Source organism: Carlito syrichta, unplaced genomic scaffold, assembly GCF_000164805.1.
Source record: "Carlito syrichta isolate Samal-C Ts95f unplaced genomic scaffold, Tarsius_syrichta-2.0.1 Scaffold104719, whole genome shotgun sequence".
Classification (NCBI taxonomy): Eukaryota; Metazoa; Chordata; class Mammalia; order Primates; family Tarsiidae; genus Carlito; species Carlito syrichta.
The window spans coordinates 79,959-94,841 of NW_007048815.1; the positions used below are offsets into that span (position 1 = coordinate 79,959).

General features: G+C 39.1%; 1 protein-coding gene across 1 annotated transcript in view; it reads left to right on the forward strand.

Moving 5' to 3' along the window:
• The window catches only part of LOC103268211 (dynein heavy chain 11, axonemal-like), a gene marked incomplete at its 3' end in the record, with an annotated part of 189,018 nt that overhangs the window by 2,333 nt on the left and 171,802 nt on the right, over positions 1–14,883 (forward strand). The window contains 4 exon segments of the mRNA XM_021716137.1: positions 4,806–5,002; positions 6,152–6,341; positions 7,303–7,402; positions 10,782–10,993. Of these exon segments, the coding sequence (XP_021571812.1) occupies positions 4,806–5,002; positions 6,152–6,341; positions 7,303–7,402; positions 10,782–10,993 (699 nt within the window).

Sequence of the window (14,883 nt, forward strand, 5' to 3'; positions counted from 1 at the left end):
TCCGCCCCTCCAACGGTCTGAGGGACAGTGAACTGGCCCCCTGTTTTAAAAGTTTGAGGATCCCTGGTAGACCATGAAATAAACTGACACTGATGATTCAACAGGTGGTAATTTGAGGGATCATCTCTTCTCGCCTTCCTCCCTCTCTCCCATCCAAAATAAATTATTTTTTTTTCAAACTAATGAAAGTAAATTAAAAATGAATTGAATAGGTTCTTATACTTAGCAGTAGGTTTTAATCTTCACTTTCAGAGTAGAGACAGACTTATACTTTGGAAACAGATAGTATTTGTTTTTCAGATTCCTGTTAGAAATTAACAGTGAAAACTATCAGTTTCACTCATGACAGATAATGGGAAAAGGTGTGGAAAGAAAGTGTTAGAGATGATTGCCTTAAAATTAATTTTTCTTCCCTTAAATCAGAGAAATGCTCTCCAAACCAACATTACTGATACTTTGGTGTGCATGAGAATCCCCTAGGGGTTTTGTGAAAGGCAGTCTGGCTTGGTGGGTCCGAGGTACAGCCCGAGGCTGCATTTTTGAAAAATGTATTTATTTATTATAGAATTGTGGGGTTGCCACCATTTGCTTAGGAATCAGCTTTGAGAAATAACGTACCAAATAACCAGGTTCTATGGAACTATGTTCTCAAACTCTGCTGAACTTTAGAATCACCTGGGGGAACTTTCTAACAATTCATACCAATTAATTCAGAACACCGGAGTAGGAGTCAGGCAGCAGTAGTTGTTTAAGATTCTCAGGGGATTTTTAACTTGCAGCAAGGTTTGAGACCCACTGGGTGTACAAGGTCAATTTGTAAATCAGACCTCTGTAATTGAAGCAGTCCCTCTAAGGCCAATATTTAAGGCAGGAAAAATCACGAATGTATTTATTACTGAAGATTTATATTCATCTCCATTCATCATAATACTTCTACTTTCTCTTCTGCTGCCTTCTTGAAAGGAAGTATTTTTTTGCTATCTTTGGGCTAGCCAAAGTTTCTCACCCCCAGGCTCTGCACCCTGTCCAAGTTTCTCTCCTCTCCTGGTAAATTTACCTGGTTTTAGCTGATTACAGGGAGATGCCAGAAAGAGAGTTGTCTGTCCTTAGCATTGGGAACAATTGTTGGTATATAGCAAGTAGGTGCTCAAGATCTTTTTATTGAACTGAATCTGATGACTTTGGGTCATTATTAGACTCTAGATGGCTGTCACCTAGGAATTGGAAGGGTGGGGCTATACCCTATGGAATTCTTGCTGTAATGTCTGTGTCTGGCAGCAGAAGATACAAAGCTTTCTCAAATTTCTCTAATCTTTCTCTAAATTTATCTCAGAACCAGGTTGTACATAATGTCCTGAGAAGGTTTGTCTGCCCCCAACTTTATTATGTTTTCATTGGTTATTATTTGTAACTGTATTGTATTATATTCTTACACTTAGCAGAAGTATTTATCTTTTTTTTTGAATTGGAGTCTCACTCTGTCACCCAGGCTGGAGTGCAGTGGCACACTCATGGCTACCGTAGCCTCTATCTGCCGGGATCAGGTGATCCTTCCACCTCAGCCTTCCAAGTAGCTGGAATTACAGGGATGCGCCACCATGCCCAGCTAATTTTTTGATTTATTGTAGAGATGAAATCTCACCAAATTACCCAGGCTTGTCTCGAGCCCGTGGGCTCAAGCAATCCTCTCACCTCAACCTCCCAAAGTGCTGGGATTATAGGTGTGAGCCACCAGGCCCATCCCAGCAAAAGTATTTAAAATGCCATGTGATTGTTTCTTTATGTATCATGTGGGTTCAAATTTTGAAAGAAATGTTAATTGTGAATACTTCAACTATGACAAGATGGAAATACCATTTGGTTCTTCTCAGTCAATGTCTGTGCCTCATCCTTGGACATTCCAACTTAAAAAGTCTGGAGGGACCCAGAGGCTCTTATATTCTGAAGGTATTTCCTAGGTAATTGTCTCTAGTAAGTACAGAGAGTCACAGCAAAGGCTTGATAGCTCTGTTATCTGTAGTTGTATATCTCCTTAGTAACCATGTCCAAATTATTTTGGTTCACAGAGAAAGTTTGGGATTTTTCTAGTTGACAAATTTCCAACTAAAACAAGATAAAACCTCAGATTAATTGATTTATTTTGTTACAGTTTGATTAAAATATATTGTAATTAACAAGCACATCCCAGGTCTGTTTGTTTAAAATTGAATTTATGAAGATACTTTAGTTGTTGACTTGACTAGTTGCTTTTTCAGAGCATGTTTCATAGCAGGATTTCATAGTAGTTTTTATCTACAGGTTATGACATAGGGATTAAGTTTTTTTGCTTGTTTATTTTTTGAATTAAAGTCTCACTCTGTCACTCAGGCTGGAGCATAGTGGCACAATCATAGCTTACTGCAGCCTCAATTTCCTGGACCCAGTTGATCCTTCTGCCTCAGTTTCTTGAGTAGCTGGGACTCCAGACACATGCCAGCATGCCCGGCTAAATTTTTTTTTTTTTTTTAACTTTTTGTAGAGACAAGGTCACGCTATGTTGCCCAGGCTGATCTCGAACTTCTGGGCTCAAGCAATCCTCCCGCCTTGGCCTTCCAAAGTGCTGAGATGACTGGTGTGAGCCACCACTCCTGACCAACAAACATTAAGTTTTAAAGAAGTAGCCGAGCTCGGTGGCTCAGCCTGTAATCCCGCACCTTTGGGAGGCTGAGGTGAGTGGATTACCTGAGCCTGCGGGTTCGAGACCTGCCTGGGCAGCGAGACCTCATCTCTACAATAAATCAAAAAATCAGCTGGGTGTGGTAGCGCATGCCTGTAATTCCGGCTACTCGGAAGGCTGAGGCGGAAGGATCGCCGGAGCCCAGCAGGTTGAGGCTGCGGTGGCCGGAAGTGGGCACTGCACTCCAGTCTGGGTGACAGAGTGAGACTCCAACTCAAAAAAAAAAAAAAAAAAGTTTTGAAGAAGTTGGCATTGTCATGAAATAGTAAATAGAGTGAAAGTCTGAAACAGTACCCAGTAAATTAGAAATGTTGAATAATTGGGATTATCTCTATGCCTGACTTTTAGAAAAAATTGTTGGGATCAGGAATTCGATCTACAAAGCAGCTCCCCAGTGGGTCAATGTATATTTAACCCAAGACTGAACTCTTCACCCCGGTTTCCAGAGCTCTTTGTAAACCATGCTGCCTTCCTCAGAGCCCAAGTGTTTCTGTTCCTTGTTGGCTCGAGTTCCAGGCTGGCTGGACTGGCAGTGACCTCCACGCGCCATGTCCCTGAGTTCCTAGGCTTTTGTTTATGAGTATGAGTATTACATTTTCTGGCAACTTGCTCTCTTTCTCTGTTCAGGCTGTTATTACAAGCACCATAGGCTGGGTGAATTATAAGCAATAGAAGTCTATTTCCCATGGTTCTGGAGGCTGGAAGTCCAAAATCAAGGCCCTGGTAGATTTGGGTGTCTGGTGAGGGCTGTTTCTTGGTTCCTAGACAGTGCCTTCTGGTAGTGTCCTCACATGGAGAATTGGGCAAACACGTTTCTTTGGCCCTGTTTTATGAGGACACTAATCCCGCTCATGAGGGCTCTGCCTACTCACCTCCTAATCACTGACTCACCTCCACAGACCCCACCTCCTAATACCATCATGCTGAGGGCTAAGTTCTCAATTTTGGGAGGATGCAAACATTTAGACTGTAACACCTGCCTTGCCCCGTTCTTTCACCTTAGAAACTCAGACTAAGTAACAGGTTTTCTGGCAAGTCTTTCCTAATACTATGCACTCTACAAGGCAGGTATTTCTCCTGTGTTTTCATATTCATCTTGAACATACCTGTCAGTTCTTCCATCCAGGGTTACGGTTTCCGAGACCTCACCACTGAACTCACTGAGGTCAGGGACTATTGCTTGTGAATCTCCACAGTGCCAACTTGACATGTGGGGTTAAGCAGGAAGATGTTATGATCATTCCTTTGGCGAGATTTGTTTCAATGCCATTCACAAACAAAAATGAATCTTCAGTTTGTTGTCACCTAGAAGATTGTATTGTCAAAATAAACTTTAAAAGGTGAAATTTCTCTTTTCTGAACATTTTGGCTAATTCAGATTTCATGGTATAGTGCTTATAATCTGGACAGATTATATCAGAAAAATGAAAAATGTTTAAAATTTTTGATATTGGAAAAGAGGAGGGAAAGCAAGAGGAGACTGGCTTCAGGAACTCAGCAGGTTCTTGTTAATTACATGACATGCTAGGCTCTAGGAACACAAAAATACTTTGTAACTATTTTTATATACATAGCTTTCTTGACGCTTCTCTATTAATTGTAGGACTTCTGAAAAAGGTGCATGTGATTGAATTTTTCTGACTATCCAAACTTTAAGCCTTTGGGATGCCACCCAAGGCTTGAGAAGATTAGTTTACTCCTAGCTTCCATATAATTTAAAAAGACTTTTTTCATTCATACATGTGCCAATGTGCTCAGTTTGCATTAAGAAAGCAGTTTACTTACTTGACATAACCTTGTTTATATCATATTGCATATGAATTAACAGGATCCTCCACAAATGTCTGATAAATGGGTAGATGAATGAACAGGTGGCGTAGTACTTCCACTTTGAGAGAATTTATGCCTAATTGATTAAGTCTAAGTGAGTCACTGACTTTATCCTCTCTTTGTAGATTTGGTATCATTGGGTGATATTTATAAAATCAAGTGGTTTTGTTGCTCATTTTGTGTGGCAAGAAAATCTTTGAAGGAGTGTATTGTTTGTAAATTAATTTAACTGCTTTTTAAAATGTTTCTCTGTCTCTAGATTTTAGTGCCAATTCTTTCTAACAAGAACAACCATAAATCCTGGTCCTGTTTTACTTCACAAGATATGGAACGTCACATAGAAGTCATGAAAAATAAGATGCATATTCTTAGGGGAAAACTATCTAGAAGAACTCTTCTACCAATTCCTTCTATTGCAGGAAAGATTGACTTGGAGCAGAATTATTCAGAGACCACGTATGTAACAACAGATTATATGCAGGGTATCAAGATGGGGAGCCAGTGTAGCCATGTAATACCACATCCCTGACAAACTGTCAGCAAATAGGGCTATAACTGCATCATACTTTAAAAATAAGTGCAGAAATACCATGTGTAGTATTTTCTTTCCCAACCATTATCTTTAACAAATATGAATTATTGAAATGTGATGGGACAAAAATAATTATACATTTAAGCTGTCTTGTTCAGCACTCGTATGTTACAAATAATAATTTCTAAATCTGGATTTATTTTATTGTGTTTTTTCTGTTTCTAAACTAAGTACCTGTATGTGAAAGTTGTCTCTCTCTCTCTCTCTCTCTTTTTTTTTGAGTTGGAGTCTCTCTCTCTCTCCCAGGCTGGAGTGCAGTGGCATGCTCATGGCCACTGCAACTTTGACCTGCTGGGCTTAGGCAATCCTTTCACCTCAGCCTTCCAAGTGGAACAGGAACCATAAGTGTGCACTATCACGCCCAGCTAATTTTTTGATTTATTGTAGAGATGAGGTCTTACTAAGTTACCCCAGCTGGTTGAACCCCTGGGCTTAGGCAATTTTTTCGCCTAACCTCCCAAAGTACTGGGATTACAGACGCGAGCTACTGCACCTGGTAAAATTGTTTCTTTTTTTAAAATATCATATTTTAAAATAAATAAAACATTTTTTATAGAAAAAAGATACAAAAAGTAAACTAACAATTGCCGTGCTACTGGGAAGGCTGAGGTGGAAGGATCGCCCAAGCAAAGCAGGTTGAGACTGTGGTAGCTGTGAGCGTGCCACTGCACTCCTGCCTGGGTGACAAGAGTGAGACTCCAACTCAGAAAACAAACAAACAACATGTTGTTGCCATGTTATCAACAACAATATTGCTTCAGTAGCATGGCTTTTGAGGATATGACAATTCTTTGCTTAACAGTGCTTTTTAAACATTAGAGACAAGTCAACGACAGGCTAACTAAGCACCACAACTCCAATCAAGATTGTAAAAATAATGATTCTTAAGAATTTATACTTTGAAAATGATTTAGGGGTACATGAAGTAACTATTAATATCCAAGTCTTATCTATCTTTATTTGGATAAAATGATGTCTTTGAATTATTTTATTAATCATTTCAATGTTTGTAGCCTGCAGTCAAATGAAAGGATAATACTCCATGCAATTGAATCTGTGGTGATTAAATGGTCACATCAAATTCAAGAAATTGTAGAGAAAGATTCAGTGCAGTCTCTGCTGAATGGTCTTCACTTAACTCCTGAAGCTGAGCTAGATTTCTGGACAATGAGGAGAGAGAATCTGTCATGCACTTATGATCAAGTAAGTAGATAGCCCTGGAATTATTTGTCAATGGAATTAGCAAAGCAGTTGTAGAATTAGGCAATTCCAAAATTAGTGGGGATTAAAAGTAATTTTGCCTTTATGAGAAGATTTTGACAGCATTTGGGATCATTGGAAACCCTTTGCTTCCCTGGAAAAAGAGTGGTTCCCTAGGGAAATGCTGAAGATTGTAAGATTTAATTAACCTAGTCAATTTAAATTGATTTGAGAAGGAGTAAGGTCTTGCTTAGTGAAGAGACACAGCTTTGGAAGAGCTAACTTTGGTTCCTCTGCTGGATGCTTGCCATACAAATTACTTACTTTAATGTTCTAAAAATGAAGACATCTATTCACATTTCTTCTCTCAGAGGTTTTCTGAAACAGCTCTAGAAATTTTATGTGGAAAGAATTGTATTTTACATATAAAATAAAATGTAAATTGACTTTAAAAAAATCCAAACTAAACACTAAATGTAAAATAAAATACAATCCTAATGGAACAGATGTATTTTAAAGATTATTTTCAAGCTGGGTGCAGTGGTTCACACCTGTAATCCTAGCACTTTGGGAGGCGGAGGCGAGAAGATTGCCTGAGCTCAGGGGTTCAAGATCAGCCTGAACAACATGGCGATACCTTGTTTCTACAATAAATCAAAAAATTAGCCGGGCATGATGACACATGCATGTGTTTCCAGCTACTTGGAAGGCTGAGGCAGAAGGATCACCTGAGCCCAGCAGATCAAGGCTGTGGTGGCCGGGAGCATGCTACTGTACTCCCACCTGGGCTATAGAGTTGAGACTCCGAATGAAAAAAAAATATTTTCAACTTGAAACCCGTACCTCTTTGGATGTTAAACATTGTGTGTGTGAGTGGAATATACTTTAAATAGTTTACTACAGAATGCATGTATTTGTTAATTCTAGCTTATTTTTACTAAAGTTATTTTTTCTTTTAATTTAGCTTCAAGCTCCTATTGTCCTCAAAATGGTTAAAATCTTGGAAACTAAACAAAGCAGCTATTTTCCTACTTTGAAGGACATTTTCCTGGTTGTAGAAAATGGTAAGACGCTTGTTCCTCGACCTGGAGTCAATGCCATGGTCTGCTGAGCCTAGACATCCATCATTCCACCACGAGCATGTTCATGGAGCGCTCGCTCTTAGCTCTTCTAGTGATAAATCCAGCTCATCCTTTGTACTTTATATTCCAGGTAGACTAATAAGTGGCTAGTGTATATACTAAGCACCTGCCAAACTGGCTCCAGATTGGAGCTATCATGCATGTGTGGACGGGAAGGCCTTTGGTATATAGCAGAGGGTAAAGGAAAACCCTGGGTAGAGGTTTTCCCATCAACAAGTTGAGTCTAGTTATTCACCAGTTCAGTCTCATTTCTTTTTCACCTCTGTGACATTTGGAAGGTCAGGTAAGGTTACTTAAATTGCACTTTGAAAATCTTTAGGGCTTTCTCCATGAATTCTATTTGAAAAATGTGTCATAAGACAAGGGGGGAGTATTTGGGTTAGAGGGTCTCACAAGTCTGAATTCCTGTCTCAACTCTGTTTAGTAAACATCTTAATTTTGCTAAGCCTCTGGCTTTTTTCATTGGCTAAATTGGCATGTTAACCCCTTCCTTGAAGAGTTGCTACGTGAATTTAGTATTTCTCAGTCTGGTCGCTATCACCATTTTGTGCCAGCAAATTCTCTGTTGCGAGGGGTTTTCTCATACGTTGTAGGATGTTTAACATCATCACTGGCCTCTGTCCACTGTCTCCATCCCAGTTGTGACAATCAAAGATGTCTGCAGACATTACCAAGTGTCCCCTGGGGACAATGTTTTCCCTGGTTGGGAACCACTAGATTAGGGATATCATATATGAAGGGAGGACCCCCAAAAGCCTGGAATTTATTTATTAAAAAATTGTGTATTCCTACATGTTTAAACTTTAGTCACCTTCAAAGTATCTCTAGTTGATGCAGTACACCTATCAAGATGTTTTTTCCACTGCTCAAAACAGTTTTTGAACTTGTCCATTTGAATGCCTTTTAGTGCTTCTGCTAGTTTTTGTTTCACCTCCCTGTGAGGTCTTTTTCCCTTCTGGTGAAGCAAAAAAAAGCTGGGGTATGGGGTCATGCTGTTTTTGGTCAAAAATTGCTGAACATTCAGTGTGGTGTGGACAGGTTGTTCGTGTATATCACTCATCATGAAATCATGAAATGGACAAAAGTGTTGAAAGAATCTTAAAAAAAAATTCACTGAACCTCTCACAACAATGATAGCTGGTACACTGATGCAGATGGGTTCTTAGAACACTTACCTAGTAGGAGAAGCCTGTATTTTAGGGACCTGCCCTCCAAAAGATAATTCTGGTTTTTGGGGGGGTCCCTGATATACTATACAAGTTACCGGGCAAATAGTAGGTATACTCTCAATAAATAGAAGCTATTGGCATCTTTTCTATGTTAGTATAAGAAGAACTTTTTCTGTGAGTATGGCTTTCACAGCAATGAATCCCAGGGGTCTTTAGAGCCTTATGGGCATGTGACCTGGAGATTCAGAAAAAAAAAAAACTCCAGTAGAACATGTGGCTCAAGCCCGTGGTCAGTTGGTAGGTAGTTGGACCTTCTCAAAGACATATTTAAAGCTCTGTGAAATCACCAGACACGCTGATTACATTTTAAGGGCACTTACCTTTTAAATGCAATTATTTAATTTTGAAATTAGTGTTGATAAAAAATACTCTAATTTTGGCTGGGCACGGTGGCTCCTGTAATCCCAGAATTTTGGGAGGTCAAGCAGAAGGGTCACTTGAGACCAAGAGTTCAAGATCAGCCTGGGCAACGCAGCGAGACTCCTCACTACAAAAAGAAAAAGCTGAGCATTGTGGTACGTGTCTGTAGTCCCAGCTACTTGAGAGGCTGAGGCAGGAAAGAGGATCACTTGCACCCTTAAGGTCAAGACTACAGTGAGTTATGATGATGCTACTCTACTCCAGTCTGGGCAAGAGAGCAAGACCTTGTCTGTAACAAAAAGAAATCAAAAAATAAAAAACCACTAATTTCAAAAAATGTATCTGGAGAATACATAGTTCCTGAAGCTTCTCTCTCTTCTCAGGGCTGTATTACTAGGTGGACAGATTAATTGATTGTATATCCCTGGTTTCTGGTGAAAAAGTTCAGCAGAATTTTGTTGTTGGTTTTTTATTTTTGACATGAGTCTTTTGGGATAACACTAGAAAATACGAATTTGCTGTACTTTATTCCTACTTTCATAAATAAAATCTGTTCTCAGTTAATCTAGGATACTTGTAACCTCAGGAGCCAAATGAAGTCTGCTGGAGATCCTTTTAGGGCATATTAAAAGAACCAGTTTTAATTAAGAGAAAACTGGGTTTGATTATGCAGTTATTAATGATAGCTGAATATTTAAATTTTTCCTCATGTTTATAGTATTTCTTCATATTTGAAGCATTCCTGCTTTTTTAAGGGAAAAGTCAAAGATAACATTTTCTGTTTTGTTAATTTATATTTTTAATGTAGAGACGGGGTCTCACTATTTTGCCCAGATGGTCTTGATCTTCGGGCCTCAAGCAATCCTCCCACCTCAGCCTCCCAAAGTACTGGGATTACAGGCATGATCCTCTGCATCTGACTAAAAAATGTATTACTTTTACCATGCTCAGTAATTTTATTTTTATTAAAGAAAAATTCATATAACATAAAATTAACCAATTTGGTTAATTTGGCATTTAGTACATTCATGATGTTGTACAATCATCACCTCGGTTTCCTTCCAAAATATTTTCATCACTATACTTAACAGTTTTCATAGTTATATCTTTATTTAATGTAATAGACTTTTCCTCAATTATTGCATGAGTTACTCTCATAGGAAACTGGAATGAAACAATCACTGATTCAACTGTGTTTGTACCAGGTACCCAGGAGGAATTAACATTCTCATGATGAAGCTCATAATTCAAGCCATAACATGACAGCAATATCACAGAGATGTTCTCGCAGTTTCTATGGGACTGAGTGCATTTCTTTAGACTCCAGGGGTATTTTCCCCCTGGGTCTTCAGACTCCATTATTTATGCTCATTGAGTAACTAGACCAGTGCTCTCCTGAATAACTGAGTGACAGATGGACATTGTGTAAAGTCTCCCAAACTGCTCATGTGTAGATTGTAGGATAAGTCATATAAAAGGAAATATGACAACATTTAAGTACAGCTGTGTTGTTTACATGGCTCTCATCTACTTGTTTTATTTTTATTTTAGTTTTATTATTTTTTATAGAGATGAGGTCTCACTATGTTGCCCAGCCTGATCTCAAGCAATCCTCCTGCCTCGGCCTCCCAAAGTGTTGGGATTACAAGCGTGAACTCTGTGCCCGACTGTACTTGTAAAGTGAATTTACAATGATGTTTCTTTCTTTTTAGCGCTCCTCGAAGCCCAAGATGTGGAACTTTTTCTGAGACCTCTGAGGAGACACATTCAGTGTTTCCAGGAGACAGAATTCCCACAAACCCGTGTATTAATCGCCCCATTATTCCACACCATCTGTCTGATCTGGAGTCATTCCAAGTCTTATAATACCCCTGCTCGGATTATTGTTTTATTGCAAGAGTTTTGTAATCTCTTTATGGACCAGGTATGTAGCATTAAAAATAGGAACAATAGGAATCATTGCCATGAGGTAGGTTTTGTTAGACTAGTGAGGAATAAATAATTCTAGTATACAGTAAAAGCATCATGTTCTTTTTTCAGAAAGGACATTTATGGTAAGAAAAAAAAAGGCCAGGTGACTTTTAAAATTCTAAATGCCAAGGAGCTCTGGAAATAAGTCTGACACAACCAAAGGACATGCTGTTGCTGGGTTTCGTTTGTTTAATGTCCTACCTTTCTTCAAAGAGATTTAAGGCAGCTTCCAATAAAAGGCAGATATGCTTAGTAACTTCTTTGTAAGCTTCCTTTAGTTTTCACAGGAACACTGACTGACAGAAGACTTGTGGAAAGTAGAGGAAGTTAAGAGAACCTGATAAAAAGAAATTATCCTCAAAAAATAGTGAAATTGTATTGAAAGAATTTTGATTCATGTTAATGTTTTATAATTGTTTCTCTACTCCTTACTCAACTTGTAAAATGCTAAAAAAAATTGGGCCACCTCTTCCCCTTTCTTCCTTATCTTTTGATTCTCTTGTGAACGTTGATTGTCTTATGTCCACAGTATTAGAGAATATTACATAATTTGAGAGCTAAAAGATACTTGGGTGCTATAATTCAGTGGTACAATCCAGCGGTTCTTAGTTGAGAGTGTATCTTAGTCTGCTCGGGCTGCCATAACCAATACCTTAGACCAAGAAACTTGGACAACAGACATTTTCTCACAGTTCTTGAAACTGGAAGTCTGAGACCAGGTGCCAGGATGGTCGGATTCTGGTGAGGGTCCTCTTCCCAGCTTGCAGGTGGCTGGCTGCCTTCCGCTGTGTCCTCACTTGGCTGTTGTCCTCTTCTTAAAAGGCCCCAGTCCTGTCAGCTTAGGGCCCCATATTTATAAGCTCATTCAGTCTTAATTACCTCCTGAAGACCTGTATCCAGATACAGTCATGTTGGCAGCTAGTCCTTCAGCTGTCAATCTCAGGGGACATAATTCAGATATTTTTTTCAAATAAATTAACAGACTTGGAAGAGGTTATTATTTGCTCAATTTCTCTGAGACGATAAGAGGAAAGCAAGACTAGAGAACAAGTCTGCAGACTTGCAGTCTAGAGTTTCTGGAGTATGAGATTGAGTTGTTAATATCTTCTCCCTCCCTCCCTCTCTTTCTCTCTCTTTTTGAAGAGATAGAGTGGTGTGTGGAAAGGGCTTTGGACTTAGACCAACCTGGATTCAAATCTATTGAACCACTTAAGGGAAGTTAAATTCTCTGAGCCTCAGTTTCTGCATCTGTTAGTGGGGATAATGCCTAGTTCATGGCTATTGTGAGGCTCAAAAGAGATAAGGGAGTGCTCAGTGTGGTGCTTGGTATTTAACAGAGGTTGTTAAAAGGTGCTTTTTGTTCCTTTGCCGGAACTGTGGACTTACAAGCCAGTTGCAGCTATTAATAGGAGATGACAACAGGCAGTTCCTCGCTGTGTTTTATTATCCTCTCCTCTGGCCTTGTTCTGTTTTGGTTCCTCTGTTGTGCAAACTCAGTTTTGCTTTTGTTAAGCAGCTTCCCCGGGCCCCAGTGACTTGGATCTCTGTGTAAATCGCCACCAACCCCATTGCAGGGCCAACAGCTGTAACCTTCACGTCTCCCAGACCCTTGTTTAGAGTCCCATTTCTCATTTTGAGATCAACTGAAACTGTTTTCACTGATCAACCTCTGTTAATGCATAAGCCCCACGTGTGGCCACTCATTGGCATGGGTGGCTTGTAAGAAGTCCTGGTTACCTCTAAGCCTGGAAACCACTCGTCCCTGGCCCCTGGTCTGTGTCAACAACCAGAGTCTGCCAAGCTCCTGAGAAAATAATGTAGCTTCTCTTGTTCCTTAGTTCTGACTTCTGTTCAAAGGTTTTATTGACCTGATTTCCTTGATCCTCTAAGTGGCACATCCCGGTCTTTGTAGTAAATCTGCCCCAACATGTTAGGAATCAAAACCCAGCAATGTGCCAAGTTTCATAGCCAGGGTCCCTGAAGAGCTAAACCGCCCTCCTCCCTAATTGCTTGCTGTCTAATTTTGCTTATCTTATATATTGATATATTTACATAACAAACACTGTATACCACTTATTATTTTTGCCAGAAACTTTTCTAAGCCCCTTACGAAATTCAAAAATCAAATTCTTATAGCAACACTATGACTTATGTACTATTAGGTAATATTAGCTCCATTTTGGAATGAAAAAACTGAAGCCCAGAGAAGGTGAGTACCTCTCCCTAGGTTACCCAGCTGGGAAGTGATAAAATGCTTACCCATTGTACTATACTCCATATTTTAGAATAATAATTTATATGTCTAATTATGACATAATGCCTGGTGTGCTAATGATAATTATCAAATATTCTCCGTGTGAAACATTTGTAGCAATGGAAATAGTCCTGCAGTTTTAGGACTCTAAAATTTAGCATTTTTAATTTTTCTTTTCCCCCAAATGTACCACATGTATACATTTTGTCATACATGTAGTTTTTATTTCTTGCAAAATAATTTTGTTATTGCTGAATATTTAGGTTGCTTCAAGCCTCCTTTATTATAGACAGCATGCACAAAAAAAGTTGTACAGAAATCCTTTTCCATGCTTTGGATTATTGGGTTAATATAAATTCCTAATGTTGATCAAAGGGTACAGTCTTTTCATGCCTCTGGAGCAGTATTTAATACTTAATACTTTTTTCCTGGAAGGTTATATTAATTACATTGCTATTATCAATGTGTAAAAAGTTTTACTGTAATCTGCTAGCTTTGAGCATTACCATTTAAAAAAACTGCAATCATTTATTGAGTATGTGGTGGTACCATGTAGTTTTTAATGTGTACCTTGCATAATATGTGTAATTATACATTTTATATGTTTTATAATTATATTTCCTCTTGTAACCTACATGTGTTTATTGATTTCAATGTCTTTGAAAAGTTTGCCCCTTCCCATGTTATATATTGAAGGTCATAGCTGGCATTTCGTTAGCTACATTTGGCCCATAGATCAATGTAGTATTTTATTTTGCATAATATTTTTTAATTGAAAAAAATTGTTGGAGGCTGAGAATGGTAGCACATGCCTGTAATCCCAGCACTTTGGGAGGCTAAGGTGGGAGATTGCTTGAGTCCAGGATTTTGAGACCAGCCTTGGCAACATACAAAACTTTGCCTCTTCAAAAAATTGAAAAGTGTCCAGGTGTGGTGGTATACACCAATAGTCCCAGCTGCTTGGGAGGGTGAGGCGGGAGGATCACTCGAGCTTAGGAGTTTGAGGCTGCAGTGGACTGTGATCATGCCATTACACTCCAGTCTGTGTCACATAGTTGAGACCCTGGCTTCAAAAAATGAAATTGTTGCTAATACTTGAATGCATTTCATTTAGATTTCATCATTCCAGCCTCTACTGAAAAGTCAGAGACCTCACCACACTGGCTTTGTCATCCCCATTGACACAGTCAGTGACTAGAGCCTCAGGTGCTTCTTTGGATAGATAAGGTGCTGTCCAGATGACCTTGGCCATCACTATTCGTTATTGTTTCTGATCTACTTTGCTCATTTTCATTGACTGTCTGACCCTATGACTGGCATCCCATGGTCAGAAACCTTTTGTTACTTTAAAAGCAAATGTGTTTCTCTTCGCTTGTTTTCTAACAGTGACCATGAACATCATCATTTAGACCAGACATGTAAAAGGTATCATCTCTTCACTGGCATTTGGCAATGGAGTCTTTTCTTAATCACTCCCCTCTTGTCTCTGCTGACCTAACTCTGCTCCCTGTTCCTTATGCATCATTACCACCTAGGTCCTCCACCCTGTCTGTTCTGTGACTTGGTATCACGGTTGTGAACACTGTCGT